At 40.5% G+C, this 14516-nt stretch overlaps 1 protein-coding gene across 5 annotated transcripts in view; it reads left to right on the top strand.

Annotated features, from left to right (window-relative positions):
- dtnba (dystrobrevin, beta a) overlaps window positions 1-14516 on the top strand; it is a 50422-nt gene that overhangs the window by 23728 nt on the left and 12178 nt on the right. For all 5 annotated transcript variants that reach the window (XM_047387248.1, XM_047387244.1, XM_047387247.1 and 2 more), the window contains 7 exons: window positions 5096-5262; window positions 6123-6247; window positions 7250-7321; window positions 10599-10676; window positions 12522-12609; window positions 12744-12823; window positions 13581-13694. In XM_047387248.1, coding sequence (XP_047243204.1) covers window positions 5096-5262; window positions 6123-6247; window positions 7250-7321; window positions 10599-10676; window positions 12522-12609; window positions 12744-12823; window positions 13581-13694 — 724 coding nt within the window. The remainder of the gene's footprint in view (window positions 1-5095; window positions 5263-6122; window positions 6248-7249; window positions 7322-10598; window positions 10677-12521; window positions 12610-12743; window positions 12824-13580; window positions 13695-14516) is intronic.

The following is a 14516-nucleotide window of genomic DNA, read 5'->3' as shown; positions in this document are numbered from 1 at the left end:
ACCATGTTGGCCTAAGAGGAGGCAATAACCATAATAATAATGATACTTAAAATTTTTTTTAATTTGGTTTATTTATAAAGCACCAATTCACAACAAATCTCTTCTCAAGGCTTTTAAAAGACAAGCAGGTTTAATTAATTCCTTATCCAAATAGGTCCAATTGCATTAAAATCCACTCGATTCATTCCAATGCAGTCTAGGAAGCGTAGTATTCTTGCAATCCGAAAGTTGTGGGTTTGATTCCGGCTTCGTCCTGCCCCATGTTAATGTGCCCCCTGAGCAAGGCGCTCGACCTCAAGTTGCCTACCAGTCTGTGTATGAGTGTGTGCACTATTACAGGGGTTGGACAATGAAACTGAAACACCTGGTTTTAGACCACAATAATTTATTAGTATGGTGTAGGGCCTCCTTTTGCGGCCATTACAGCATCAATTCGTCTTGGGAATGACATATACAAGTCCTGCACAGTGGTCAGAGGGATTTTGAGCCATTCTTCTTGCAGGATAGTGTCCAGGTCACTACGTGATACTGGTGGAGGAAAACGTTTCCTGACTCGTTCCTCCAAAACACCCAAAGTGGCTCAATAATATTTAGATCTGGTGACTGTGCAGGCCATGGGAGATGTTCAACTTCACTTTCATGTTCATCAAACCAATCTTTCACCAGTCTTGCTGTGTGTATTGGTGCATTGTCATCCTGATACACGGCACCGCCTTCAGGATACAATGTTTGAACCATTGGATGCACATGGTCCTCAAGAATGGTTCGGTAGTCCTTGGCAGTGACGCGCCCATCTAGCACAAGTATTGGGCCAAGGGAATGCCATGATATGGCAGCCCAAACCATCACTGATCCACCCCCATGTTTCAGTCTGGGTGGTACGCTTCTTTGGGGCTTCTCCACACCGTAACTCTCCCGGATGTGGGGAAAACAGTAAAGGTGGACTCATCAGAGAACAATACATGTTTCACATTGTCCACAGCCCAAGATTTGCGCTCCTTGCACCATTGAAACCGACGTTTGGCATTGGCATGAGTGACCAGTGTAGGTGCACATTTAATTCTGCCGTGATTTGGGCAGCCGTGGTTTTATGTTTTTTGGATACAATCCGGGTTAGGACCCGAACATCCCTTTCAGGCAGCTTCCTCTTGCGTCCACAGTTAATCCTGTTGGATGTGGTTCGTCCTTCTTGGTGGTATGCTGACATTACCCTGGATACCGTGGATCTTGATACATCACAAAGACTTGCTGTCTTGGTTACAGATGCGCCAGCAAGACGTGCACCAACAATTTGTCCTCTTTTGAACTCTGGTATGTCACCCATAATGTTGTGTGCATTCCAATATTTTGAGCAAAACTGTGCTCTTACCCTGCTAATTGAACCTTCACACTGTTCTTACTGGTGCAATGTGCAATCAATGAAGACTGGCTACCAGGCTGGTCCAATTTAGCCATGAAACCTCCCACACTAAAATGACAGCTGTTTCAGTTTCATTGTCCAACCCCGGTACGTGAATTTGGCTCTACGGTAAAGAGCTTTGAGTGGTCTATATAAATTCAGTTCATTCACCATTTAACCATGTCGTCAGATTCAGATCACAAAAATGGCAACAATAGCTGCTTCAATGGCTTCACCCAGAAACACTGACACAGGAGTCCTCGAGGAATTTCCATGAGGAAAACACAAAGAGAGACAATAAAGTTAATTGTATCAGTGGCTACAAAAAATGAGACACAATTAAATACAAGGCCAGAAGTACTTTCTTTGGGAAAAAATGTAAATAACAAAGATAAAGAACATGGCAAGTGATTCTTCTGTAACAGTGGTAGCTTGTTTTTTGATAGAATAATAATTCACCTTTTCAGCTTTTTGTTGAACTTTAATGGTGACAAGGTAAAAATAAATCTTACTTGATGTTTTAAAAAACAGAACAGACAAAAAAAAACTTAGACCAGCAAGGTTGTGGTTATTGGTTCATAATTCTTGCAAGAACTTTAAAATAGCCTGAAATGGCTTTCCACATACCTCAAAAAGGTTTATTTGTGCCAGTTGCTTGCCAAAAAACTAATTAGGTGACTAGTAGAAATGCAGCAGAAAAGATTTAATTTGAAACATACCTGGCGGTTCAAGCATATGGAGATAAATTGGGGCCATAAAGTTTGTTCAAATGAAAACAATTTGAACCTGAAAAATAAATATTCCCAGATGTTGCATTCAGGGACGTGGGAACTGGAATTATCTGTAATACATCATCGATATTCTATATACAGTGCCTTGCGAAAGTACTCGGCCCCCTTGAACTGGTCAACCTCTTGCCACATTTCAGGCTTTAAACATAAAGATATAAAATTCTAATTTTTTGTGAAGCATCAACAAGTGGGACACAATCGTGAAGTGGAATGAAATTTATTGGATGTGTCAAACGTTTTTAACAAATAAAAAACTGGAAAGTGGGGCGTGCAATATTATTCGGCCCCCTTGCATTAATACTTTGTAGCGCCACCCTTTGCTGCAATTACAGCTGCAAGTCGCTTGGGGTATGTCTCTATCAGTTTTGACTGGTATTGAAAGATAACATGCTTCACCGATAGAAGCAGCTTACATGAATACACGACACGCATCTCAGAGGAGAAAATATGATCTTGACAGATTTGCACAGCATTTAAAGTCCGTGTTGGAGATTTCCCATGCTCTCAACATCAAGCAAAAGAACCGCCAGACTAAGCGGTGGTATGAAACCAGATGCAAAACGAGCCTGTATTTTCCGAATATCCTTGCATGATTTAGCCTGGACTTGTTTTCACATGGACTGGACTTGGGTTTCGGTTTCTGGTGCATTTTTGATTAAAACGTGTTTGGTCTTCATTTAGTGAAGTGACTCACAGCCAGGGTCAAACTGGCACACGGGGCAACCGGGGAAATCCCCGGTGGACCGCTGGCTTAGGCATTTCTGAATTTGTGAATGTTTAGTTTTGAATAACCGCCCTGCGTCCGTGAAAGGCCCGTGAACCACTGGCCCACCGTCCTGCACAGACGCAGGGCGAGTGCAACATCAAGTACGCAAGAGGCGACTGGGGTGCTGATATTTTTCTGGACCATTGTGCCCTAAACTATGCCATATCAATTCAAATTCAATTCAAATTCAAAGATACTTTATTGATCCCCGAGGGGAAATTAGAACTCCAGTACAACCCATCCAAACATACATCATGACACAAGACAATGGGGAGACAGGTCACCGAGGCTTTGCTGCCCACTCACAGGCGCTGCCCTTGCTAGATGAGAAAACGGGCCACATTAGGTAAGTAGAGGGAAGAAATTTTACAAGTTTACAAAACAACATCATGCTGGGAACGGTGAAGGTGGTGTGAGGGGGTGCATTTGTTTATCTTGAGCATGTGTGTGTGTGCAAGTGAGTCCATGAAGCGCTGTCACAGAGGCCATTGTCCTTGATGGTTCGTTGGAATGTTCATCAACCGGCCACAAAGTTCTGAGCAGGTCCACAGATGTCCTCAGGGAAGGGAGGGGGCAGAGGGAGCAGAGCGTCATGTTTACATAACTTCCAGGAGAAGTTGAAGATAGCCAGCCATCAAGGCCGTGCAGGGGAGCCAGATTCAGAAAAACAACAATTATTTGGGTTAGGCTGACTCTTAATTTTCCGTCAGCCTTGAGAGTCTCGCTGGTGCTTCTCAAAGGCAAATCCAAACAGCCAAATTCCTGGTCTTTCGCCAGATCCGAGCGAACAACTTTCTCCAAGATTTATCCCATTTCACCCCTGAGTCCAGGAACCGCAACCTGCCTGCGATCCTGTGTAAGGATCACATCCAGTCTGCGATTCAGCTCACGTAACATCTCAGTCTGAGTGTTGATCGCCCTGAAGATCCCATCATACATGCCAGGCAGCCTCACAATTGCCAGGACAGCTGCTGACATTCTCCGAATTTCTCAATATGCCAGGTAACCATTGACTCCAAAAAGCATAAATCCTGATATCAAACATCCAATTATATACACATATTCCACATGCTCGACTGACATTATCGACAAACACACAATCCTCCACTTCTGCCAGGAATCCATCGTGTATCCAGAGAAAAACGTTCCGTCCAGACAGGTTGGGCTCTCCTTCACCCTGTCTTCTCGTTGAGAAAATTTGATCAATTGCATTGAGAGACGAGCTGACCAAATCCTGTTAAGAACATCCTTTATTTATATGACTCAGCTGTTTTTCCCACTTATATCATAATGATATAAAGCATAAGTTCTAATGTTTCCTTTTTGTTAGAATAGGACAAGAATGCTCATCGACACACATTACAAAGATAAACGGCCCAAGGTTTGTCATAAATGACCTGTGGCTGGGGCACTGGGTTTGATGGTGGAGCAGGCTGTAACTGGTTTGATTAGAATGCAGCAGCACAATTAGATTAAGGATGGACACCCGCTACTACACAACCTACCAGATAGACACCACAATGGTGACACATAGTCTACTGATAATCACTGAAGGAGGGAACATCCATTGCATTGGAGTTCCAGATATAAAACTACATGTGACCTTCTATCGAGGCTCTTCCTCATCCTTTCACAGACGCAATGGTCCGAGACGAGCCTCGGCGCTGACCTCTGCAATCATTCCTCTGCCTTAATTTAGATTAAAGGAGCTAAATGTTAGAAACTGTTTGAGAGTCGTTCCTTTAAGAGGCAGTGTTAGATAGAGTGCGATCGCTTCTGGGGACCAAGGACCGGAGAAACTCCGAGAGGTCTGACCGCCAACAGGGTGCGGTAGCTTTGGACAAACCTCTCCTCTGCTCCAGTCAGGCAGATCAGCTCTGCTGTACACTGGCGAACAGCTGATCTGTAACACATGAACATGTGCTGCAGGGGGACCAGCTGAGCTGACAATGAAGAGCAGAGATCAGAAAAAAAAGCCCGGGCTACTAAACCGAAACCCGAGTCCAGTCCATGTTTATTGTGTTTGCTTTGCTGCCTTCTGTAGATTCTTTGTTGCTAAAAAATAAACATATTTAGTCTGTATTGAGACAAGAGCCTCAAGAGTTTCTCAAAAATCTCCTGTGTTTGTTTTTTTTTCAGTTCATCATCCAGTTTCCTGCTCCTACTGCCACAGTAACGAGATCACTGGCTTCCGCTATCGCTGCCTCCACTGCCGGGGTTATCAGCTCTGCCAGAACTGCTTCTGGCGTGGAAATACCAGCGGCTCTCACAAAAGCCAGCACCAGATGAAGGAGCACTCCTCCTGGGTGAGTCCCTGTGTGGTTACTCATGTATCACACCAGGGGGCACTCTCTGGACCGCCATCAACTGAAGATCTTTCAGCAAAACACAAACCATTTAATCTTCTTTTCTTAAAAAGGTTGATTAAAGGTTTAGGCTTCAGTGTTTAAAGTTTGAATTACAAGATGGTTCAAAACAATTGATCAAGAAATCTTGCAGAGCCTAAAAGGTATTTACTAGTGTATTTATTTCCACATATTGATAATTATAAACAGCAGAGGTGTTGTCTTTTTAAACCTCCATTAGATGAATGCAAAGTTCTAGCAGCTTGAAGGGTAGAATGATTTCAGCAGAGAAATAATGAATTAATAGAAATGGTTGTTAAATTATTCATTTTAGAAGTCTTGGCATATCACATTAATGGTTCAGTTGCAGGATAAACATCTCTCTTGTGCAGCTTCCTGCCTGTCTGACAGTTTCTTCTCATCACCAAAGACTCATGTTAAGAACCTGCAGTACATTTTACATATATTTCCAGCCTGTATGAGGTTTTAGTTCATAGGTTTTTACCTCCATGTTTTTAGTCTTTTTATTTGTTCATAAAATAATTTCATGTTTTTCCATCATCCATCCATCCATTCATTCATTCATTCATTCATTCATCCATTCATTCATCCATCCATTCATCCATTCATTCATTCATCCATCCATCCATCCATCCATATTGAAAAAATAATGTTTTTAAATTAAATTTAAAAATGCATAATCTGCTATGGTTTGAATAAAATTGATAAGTCTGTAAGTTATTCTTGCTCTCAAATAATTTAATAATAATAAATAAATAATATCTTTTATGTTTCAACAGCAACTGTGTTTGTGTTTGCAGAAATCTCCAGCAAAGAAGTTCGGTCGAGCCTTGAGCAAGACTCTGGGCTGTGTATCTTCAAGGGAACCACCCCACCCAATTTACCCTGAGGAGCCAGAGAGGACCCTTAACCTCACCAACATAGTGTACGACCTCACAGCAGGGACACACATTTGTATGATAGATGCTCAATAACCAGAGAAAGTGTTCATTTTGTCTTGCAAGTAGAAGCCAAGAACGGATCATTTCTGTTTTCTAACAGTTGGTTTACTGGAAAATTAATTGGTGCATTTAGGTTGAACTATTTTAGTAAATACTGAAGGTCTTATTGAACACATTATCTGCATCAACGTAATTATATTGATTGCAGCGTTTATCTCAGTTTGGACATTGGCTGATGATAAAATGTGTTGAATTTCCAGCAAAAGTTTCATTTCAGATTTGAATTTTGGAGAGATATATTTAATGTTGGTACATTTGGTTTTTACTGAAGTCCATAAAGCGGTGAAATTACATGCAGTATTAAGACTGGCTACCATTAGAAAATGTTGGAGCAGTTATGTTGATGTTTAACATATTTTGCTTTCTGTTGGCCGACATAAAACATATTTATATGCTAATAGGAAAATCTGATAAGATTGATAAAATCACAGACCCACCTCTCGAAGCAAAATGCTCTGGTTGCTCCACCCCTCTTGGTGGATCAGTGCTGTTTGATTGTCCGCACTGCTGCAGACTGGGTCATTGCAGACCTGCAGGCATTAAACTCAGGGAAGCACATAGAGCTAACCACAGATGTGAGTATGCTAACGATGATCTTGGACAAACTTATTTTTAATGCGACATTCATATCGGTTTCTGCGCAGATCTTCTCCAACTCAATGTGCATTTTTTCTCCCTCTTTCTTTGTTTTTCTTTTCCCTCTGTCGATCTTTGGCCTGTCTGTGTTTGCTCAGACTATATAACAATTCACTGTTGCATGAATGCACTCAGAAGCACGTGATGCTCTTTGTGGATATGCGAGTGTGAGAATGTGTGTTTTCTGATAGAGAGGTCTCTGTGCTTTAAAGTTGCAGTGTTTTTATCCGTCCTCTAAGTTTTAGCCATTGATAGTAGGGTCTTTATGTTTATGAATGGTTGTTATTCAGCCCCTCCAGACCGATTGGGAGCACCAATGAGGCCATGTTGCTGTCTTCGTCAGTGCCAGAGTCCTCCAAGAGGTAAAGATTGACACAAAGTGTAGAAAAATATTAACTCTACTGTTTACTTTCTGTTTGAGATTGTTACGCTTAAAACAGTCAGTCAAGCTTGGCTATAATAATCCTTCAGTCCCATATTGTTTTTCATTTAATCAACAGTAAGATTGTAGCAACCACCTGTTTTATGATCTAAAGGTGTTGTTCTGTTGATCTGTTGCCATTCATTATAAAAAACAGTTTTTTATTGACCAAACAATTTATTAATGGGCTTAAAAGCTAATTGCCTTGTAATTGTAGCCAAAAAATATAAATGATGGTTTTATAAATGATCTGCAAAGGCATTTAGGACCTGCTGAGAGTTTACAGGTATATAGATGTAGACATTTCTGTTGGCAAGCCTGGTAAAGATGTGCAAAAAGTCTCCTCTTCTCCTTCAGTAGCATACTTTCACACTGAACATATCTTTTGACAAGTCCAGCCTTTATTTTGAAAACGTGAAAAATCCCACGTCAATGTATAATCGTTTTCAACAGTCACCGGTAGCATAGTTTTTGGTGTCCCTGCTGTAAATATTTTGTATATTAATATGATTTTTCCAATACTACACCACCTGGTCTTCTCCTAACACATTTTACAAGGTTGGAGCATACATCTCTAAGTCCACATTCCTCTCTTATTGTCTCTTTTCTTCACACACTCCAAAGGTTCTCCATTATAAACTGTGATGGCCATAACAGAAGGTTAATGTTTTTATCTGGTCTACCTTTCCTTTGATGATTGGGTATTTTCCCTGCTGAAAGACCCAGACGGGACCTATTTTCAGCTTTCTGTTGCAGGTCATCCAATTTCTATTTAAAATGTCCTGGTATGTCAAAGAGTTTATGATGACATAAACATTATCACTGTCCCTAGGGCCTTTGAGGGGAAACCTGTCCATGGCACCAACATACATAATCATGGGAAAGAGATGCTCATCCTTTCCTACTAATCCCACCTGGTATCTTTGGTGCTTAACGGCTCAGGCTCAGTCTCATCTGGCCGTAGTCACCTGTTTATGTTTGTTATGGTTGGACAAATGAGGTTTTTATTTTCCAGGCATTATTCCCAAACACTTAATAGGAAATGGCATCCGATGGTGATTTTAGTTGATGACCCAGAAAAGGCCACTTATAAAACGATTTAAACGTTTGACTGCAACCGAGGATTGCTAAATAACAATTTCTAAAATTCAGAACTTAAAATATAAAGTATAAATCATTTTGAAAAATTATTTATTTAAAAAAAATGTGTTTATTATCACTTTGTCAATAACTGTTCCACCAGTGATCTTGATAAAAGAACAATTATTTCCTTATGTGGTAATGTTTTTTGCCACAGAATAAATATATTCAAATTAAGAGTTGTATTTTCCTACGTTTTTCAGTTTGAAATTATGCTACTGCAACAAAATATATTTTTCTTTTAAGGTTTTTTATACCTCTTTACTGGGGGTGCCAACAATTATTCACATCTGTGTATTTTTTTTTTATATTAAAGAAAATTCTTAATTGTTTTCCTGCAAATAATGTATTAGAAAATGAAATGTAGTGGTTACAAAAATAACAGAAATGTTCTTTTATAGAAAAAAATGTATTTCTCATAATATACAGTACAGACCAAATGCTTGGACACACCTTCTCATTTAAAGAGTTTTCTTTATTTTCATGACTATATTGTAGCTTCACACTGAAGGCATCAAAACTATGAATTAACACATGTGGAATTATATACTGAACAAAAAAGTGTGAAACACCTGAAAATATGTCTTATATTCTAGGTTCTTCAAAGTAGTCACCTTTTGCTTTGATTACTGCTCTGCACACTCTTGGTATTCTGTTGATGAGCTTCAAGAGGTCGTCACCTGAAATGGTTTTCCAACAGTCTTGAAGGAGGTCCCAGAGATGCTTAGCACTTGTTGGCCCTTTTGCCTTCACTCTGCGGTCCAGCTCACCCAAACCATCTCGATTGGGTTCAGGTCCGGTGACTGTGGAGGCCAGGTCATCTGGCGCTGCACCCCATCACTCTCCTTCTTGGTCAAATAGCCCTTACACAGCCTGGAGGCGTGTTTGGGGTCATTGTCCTGTTGATAAATAAATGATGGTCCAACTAAAGACAAACCGGATGGAATAGCATGCCGCTGCAAGATGCTGTGGTAGCCATGTTGGTTCAGTATGCCTTCAATTTTGAATAAATCCCCAACAGTGTCACCAGCAAAGCACCCCCACACCTCCTCCTCCATGCTTCACGGTGGGAACCAGGCATGTAGAGTCCATCCATTCACCTCTTCTGCGCCGCACAAAGACACGGTGGTTTGAACCAAAGATCTCAAACTTGGACTCATCAGACCAAAGCACAGATTTCCACTGGTCTAATGTCCATTCCTTGTGTTCTTTAGCCCAAACAAGTCTCTTCTGCTTGTTGCCTGTCCTCAGCAGTGGTTTCCTAGCAGCTATTTTACCATGAAGGCCTGATTCACACAGTCTCATCTTAACAGTTGTTCTAGAGATGTCTCTGCTGCTAGAACTCTGTGTGGCATTGACCTGTTCTCTAATCTGAGCTGCTGTTAACCAGCAATTTCTGAGGCTGGTGACTCGGATGAACTTAACGTCCGCAGCAGAGGTGACTCTTGGTCTTCCTTTCTTGGGGTGATCCTCATGTGAGCCAGTTTCTTTGTAGCGCTTGATGGTTTTTGTGACTATCAGCTGTGTACTGTATCCACCTCCTGCACAACACAACTGATGGTCCCAACCCCATTTATAAGGCTTGAAATCCCACTTATTAAACCTGACAGGGCACACCTGTGAAGTGAAAACCATTTCAGGTGACTACCTCTTGAAGCTCATCAACAGAATACCAAGAGTGTGTGGAGCAGTAATCAAAGCAAAAGGTGGCTACTTTGAAGAACCTAGAATATAAGACATATTTTCAGTTGTTTCAGACTTTTTTGTTCAGTATATAATTCCACATGTGTTAATTCATAGTTTTGATGCCTTCAGTGTGAAGCTACAATATTCATAGTCATGAAAATAAAGAAAACTCTTTGAATGAGAAGGTGTGTCCAAACGTTTGGACTGTACTGTATGACACAGTCAGTTAAGTGAAAAACAAGCAACATTAAGAGACAAGATTCATATCCATTATGTCAATTACAACTTTCTATCAGCATGAAATAATGTGAATTGTGATTCTTAAAAAAGATCTAGCCACTTTAAACTGTAAACTAGAGTGATTCTGGCCCTCTGTTTTTCTTTCCACCCAGTTTGGCAGCAGCTCACAGAATAAACGAGGAGCACGCTCTGATTGCAGCATATGTCAATCGACTGCAGAGCAGCCCTTGGTGAGGGAAGCACAGACACGGCAGCGGGGGGTTGCGGGTATTCAGACGTGGATCAGAGGAGGTTGGAAAGTAAAAAGCTACATTTTAGAATCCAAATACAGTTTTGGAAGCCTCTTCTGCTACTCAGGCTTCCTCCCACAGTCCGAAACATGACTGTTAGGTTACCTGGTCTCTCTAAATTGCTCTTATGTGTGGGGGTGTTCTTGCATGGTTGTTTGTTAGCCTAGTGATGGACTGGCGACCCGGTTCAGGGTGTACCCCACCTCTCACCCAATGACCAGTGGAGACAGGCACCAGCTCCCCAACAGCCCTGCAAGGATCAGTGGGTATAGACGATGGATGGATTTTTCAGAAGTAAAACTATGAATAATAATCTGGAAAAAGCAAACATTTAGACGGCTCTACTTACTTTTTGGGCTTTTCCATTAGCAACAGTTACATGGAACAACTATTATTTTTAGTACCTGTTTGTTTGCAGTTCCAAGGAAACCGACCCGAGCTGAAAACACAAAGTCAGAAGACTGTCGGTCACTGATTGAGTAGAGGGTAACGTCACTAGTCACAGCACATTATAAAAACTAATGTCTTCAGCCATTAAATCGTTGTACGCTGGGCTTACTGTGTATTGCAAGCTAGCATTATGTAGCGTTAGATGTAGAAGTCCTCTAGCTTGTACCCTTCAGATTGGTACCGCTTCCCTCTCTCTCCTGTACTGATCCAGAGTGCTTCGTCTTGCCACCCACATCCTCTGTTGCTCCTTGCTCTGACAACAGCCACAGACAATTGATACTTCAGGCAATTGATACCTCTAGTTAGAATCCAGCTCAACCACATCAGCCTTCACAACTAAAAAGTGTGTCTAGATCAGTGGCTCTCAATCCTGATCTTCAGGACTACATGTTTTAGATGTGTTCTGTCCACGACAACTGATTCAGATGATTGCATTACCGCCTCTGCATGCCATAGGGGCTGCACAAATCTGTTCATGACCTATTAATTTAAACCAGGTGTTCAGCAGCAGGGAAACACCTAAAATATGTAAGACAGTGGGTCCTGAGGACCAGGATTTAGAGATGCTGTTAAATATTATCAAAATAGGCTAATGAAGCCTGAATATTAACATCTTTATTTAGGCTAAATTTGGAACGGACAAATGGGCCTAAAATATTTAAATTAGTTTTCTGGGCCGAATGGGGACAATGATTAAGTGGCCAAATGTTTCAGGCAGTACTTCACCTACTTCCACTGGGCCGAAAATCTGGTAATGCAAGAACTCCAGAAACACTTGAAGTGACGAGAAGCCAGCTTTTAGTAAAAAAAAGACAAGTTTTGGCTTTTGACTTTCACCAGGATCAAGATCATTGTCGAGCCAGTAGGTGAAAGGTTTTACCTCTCATTTAATTCATAAAACAGACATCCATGAAGAAATGAAAATAGGACAAAATAATTTAAAGATTTAAGGAATAAAATATCGTGTGTCAATATATAGGAGAATATTGATACATCAATATACTTCCATGCATAATCTACCTGCTATCTTGCAGGGGTGCCTATATCTCCAGCTGTTACTGGGCAAGAAGGGGTACGCCTGGGCAGGTCACCAGTCCATCACAGGACAACATGCAACCACTCACTCATAGTTAACCCACCAGTCAAGGTTTTTTGGATTGTGAGAGGAAGCCAGAGAGAACCCATGCATGCACCGTGAGAACATGCAAACTCCATGCAGAAAGATCCCTTTTCAGCCTATTCAGATTTATCATGTAGTGAACATTTTCATGCACTTCTCACATTGATCATATGCTCTTTTCCCATATTTACCAACCAAATATTTGTGTGTTTCAGTGGTCTAGACAGTCCTAGCAGGCAAGATGAGGAGCACAAACTGATCGCTCGCTACACATCCCGACTGGCAGAGACGGAGAGCACAGGAGTGAGCGAAAAATAACTTGTTAAATACTTTCAGCTGTGACAAGTCAATAAAGCGCATCATTAGAAAGTTTTAGTTTCCTTTAATTTAATGAAGAAAGTGAACCAAGCTTCAGTAATGGTGCACGTTTGTTTCAGATGATTCCAACAAGGAGCATCAACTTTGATGTGAACAAACAGAAGAGGGAGCTCATTGCTCAGCTGGAGTGCAAAAACCGGTACAGATGTTTTCACTTTATATAAATCTGTACAAAAAGACTCCTTTTGTCACATTACAACCACAAGTGGAAGGAAAATGGTTCTGCCATATTTACTTGTAAATTTATTTTCATTCAACTAAGAAGTTTGTTTCAGTTTTAGACTATGTAAAACGTGTATCACTTGAAAAATATTATTTTTCTGAATTGCACGTAGAAAATTATTTATTCCCCTCTTAATAATCAATGAACTAATGTTTTTGGTATTACAGTGTTAAAACCCTTATAAATACTGACCAGCTTTTTGCTGGGTTCCACTGGTTCCAATTTATCTTTGGTTATGAGCTCCAAGTCTGTGGGGTTGGAAGGCCTCTTTGCCGTCACCCTAGTTTTTAGCTCCCTGAGCAGGACTCTGGCTGGGCCGTTTAAAAAAATTAATATTACTTCAACTCAGAAGAAACATGTTGGTAAAATTTAAGGATTACATTCAACCTGTCAGGGGTATGAATAGTTTTATATATAAATTAAAATTGGAGAACAATAAACAAATCAACATTGTTCATAACTGAAAAATACTTTATAACCATGATGAGCATTACCTTCAATGGGGAAACACATTTTCCTGGTTAGTCCTAAAATGACACGTCCAGACCTCTGATGCTGTTGACGTTTTCCCTTTCTTTTTAAGACAAATATGGAAAAACTGAAAGAAACCAGGAGGTGTGTGTTTGTAAACCTGCCCTGTGCTGACCAACATGTTTTTTTTTTCATTTCCTAGAGAGATCTTGGCAGAAATCAAACATCTCCGTGCAGAGCATGACGCAGCGTGTCAGCCGAGCTCAGAGAGGGGCAGCACCAACCCAGCTCTGCTGGCTGAGCTTCGGCAGCTCAGGTAAACACCAGCTTCAGCATTAATAAACTACTTAAATTATTTAATATTTATGCTTTTGGTTTCATCCGAAAGTTTAGAACTTTTAGGCATAGCCAAGTTCTTTCCCAAATCGCATTTAAATCAGGGAAAGCATTTTTTTTATTCTTCAGTTCAAAATTGGCAAATATTTGTGTTGTTTTTGCAGCCCAGAGGGAGAGTTGTTTGGGCAGATGGCAGGGGCAGATGGTGGATCTTCCTAAAAAAGCCCAAACAAAAAAATCATGTTTCTACTTTTGGTTAAGCAAAATAAAGAAAGAATTAAGAGGAAAAGGTGGTTGGTGGAAATCAACATGGTAGATGCACAGGAAGCCATTTATTATCCTGCAGAGTAAAACTGCCACTAGGAGGCGCCAAATCAAAGTCGAGTTTCATCCTTTTCAACCAAAGCAGTTTCACTGTCAGTTTAGGATTGATATTATTGTATTATTTATATTATTATTTACATTTTTGTCCATTTTACGAACCATTCTTTCACCAGGCCATTTAAAGACACTTCAAAAATGCTCTACAAACTCTAGTGAGGATTAAGATGCTGGATTCACAGCTCCGACGATTTCTCACTTATTCTGGTTTTTCACTGTCTTGAAAAACATGAATTTAGCTTTTATTGTTTTCTGGGTCTGAATAGGTATATGAAAAGGAAAAAATAGAATATAAAACATTTGTAATTCTATTTCTTTCACAACCTAGTCTGGCTTTAGAGTATGATTAGCTTTCTATTTTAATGCAATGTTGTGTAGCAGTCACACTATAGTAATCCTGTTATGCTTTTTTGCCATCTTT

Source organism: Girardinichthys multiradiatus, chromosome 15 (assembly GCF_021462225.1).
Source record: "Girardinichthys multiradiatus isolate DD_20200921_A chromosome 15, DD_fGirMul_XY1, whole genome shotgun sequence".
Classification (NCBI taxonomy): domain Eukaryota; kingdom Metazoa; phylum Chordata; class Actinopteri; order Cyprinodontiformes; family Goodeidae; genus Girardinichthys; species Girardinichthys multiradiatus.
Note: the sequence above shows the minus strand (reverse complement) of the source record. Positions and strands in the feature narration are given on the sequence as shown.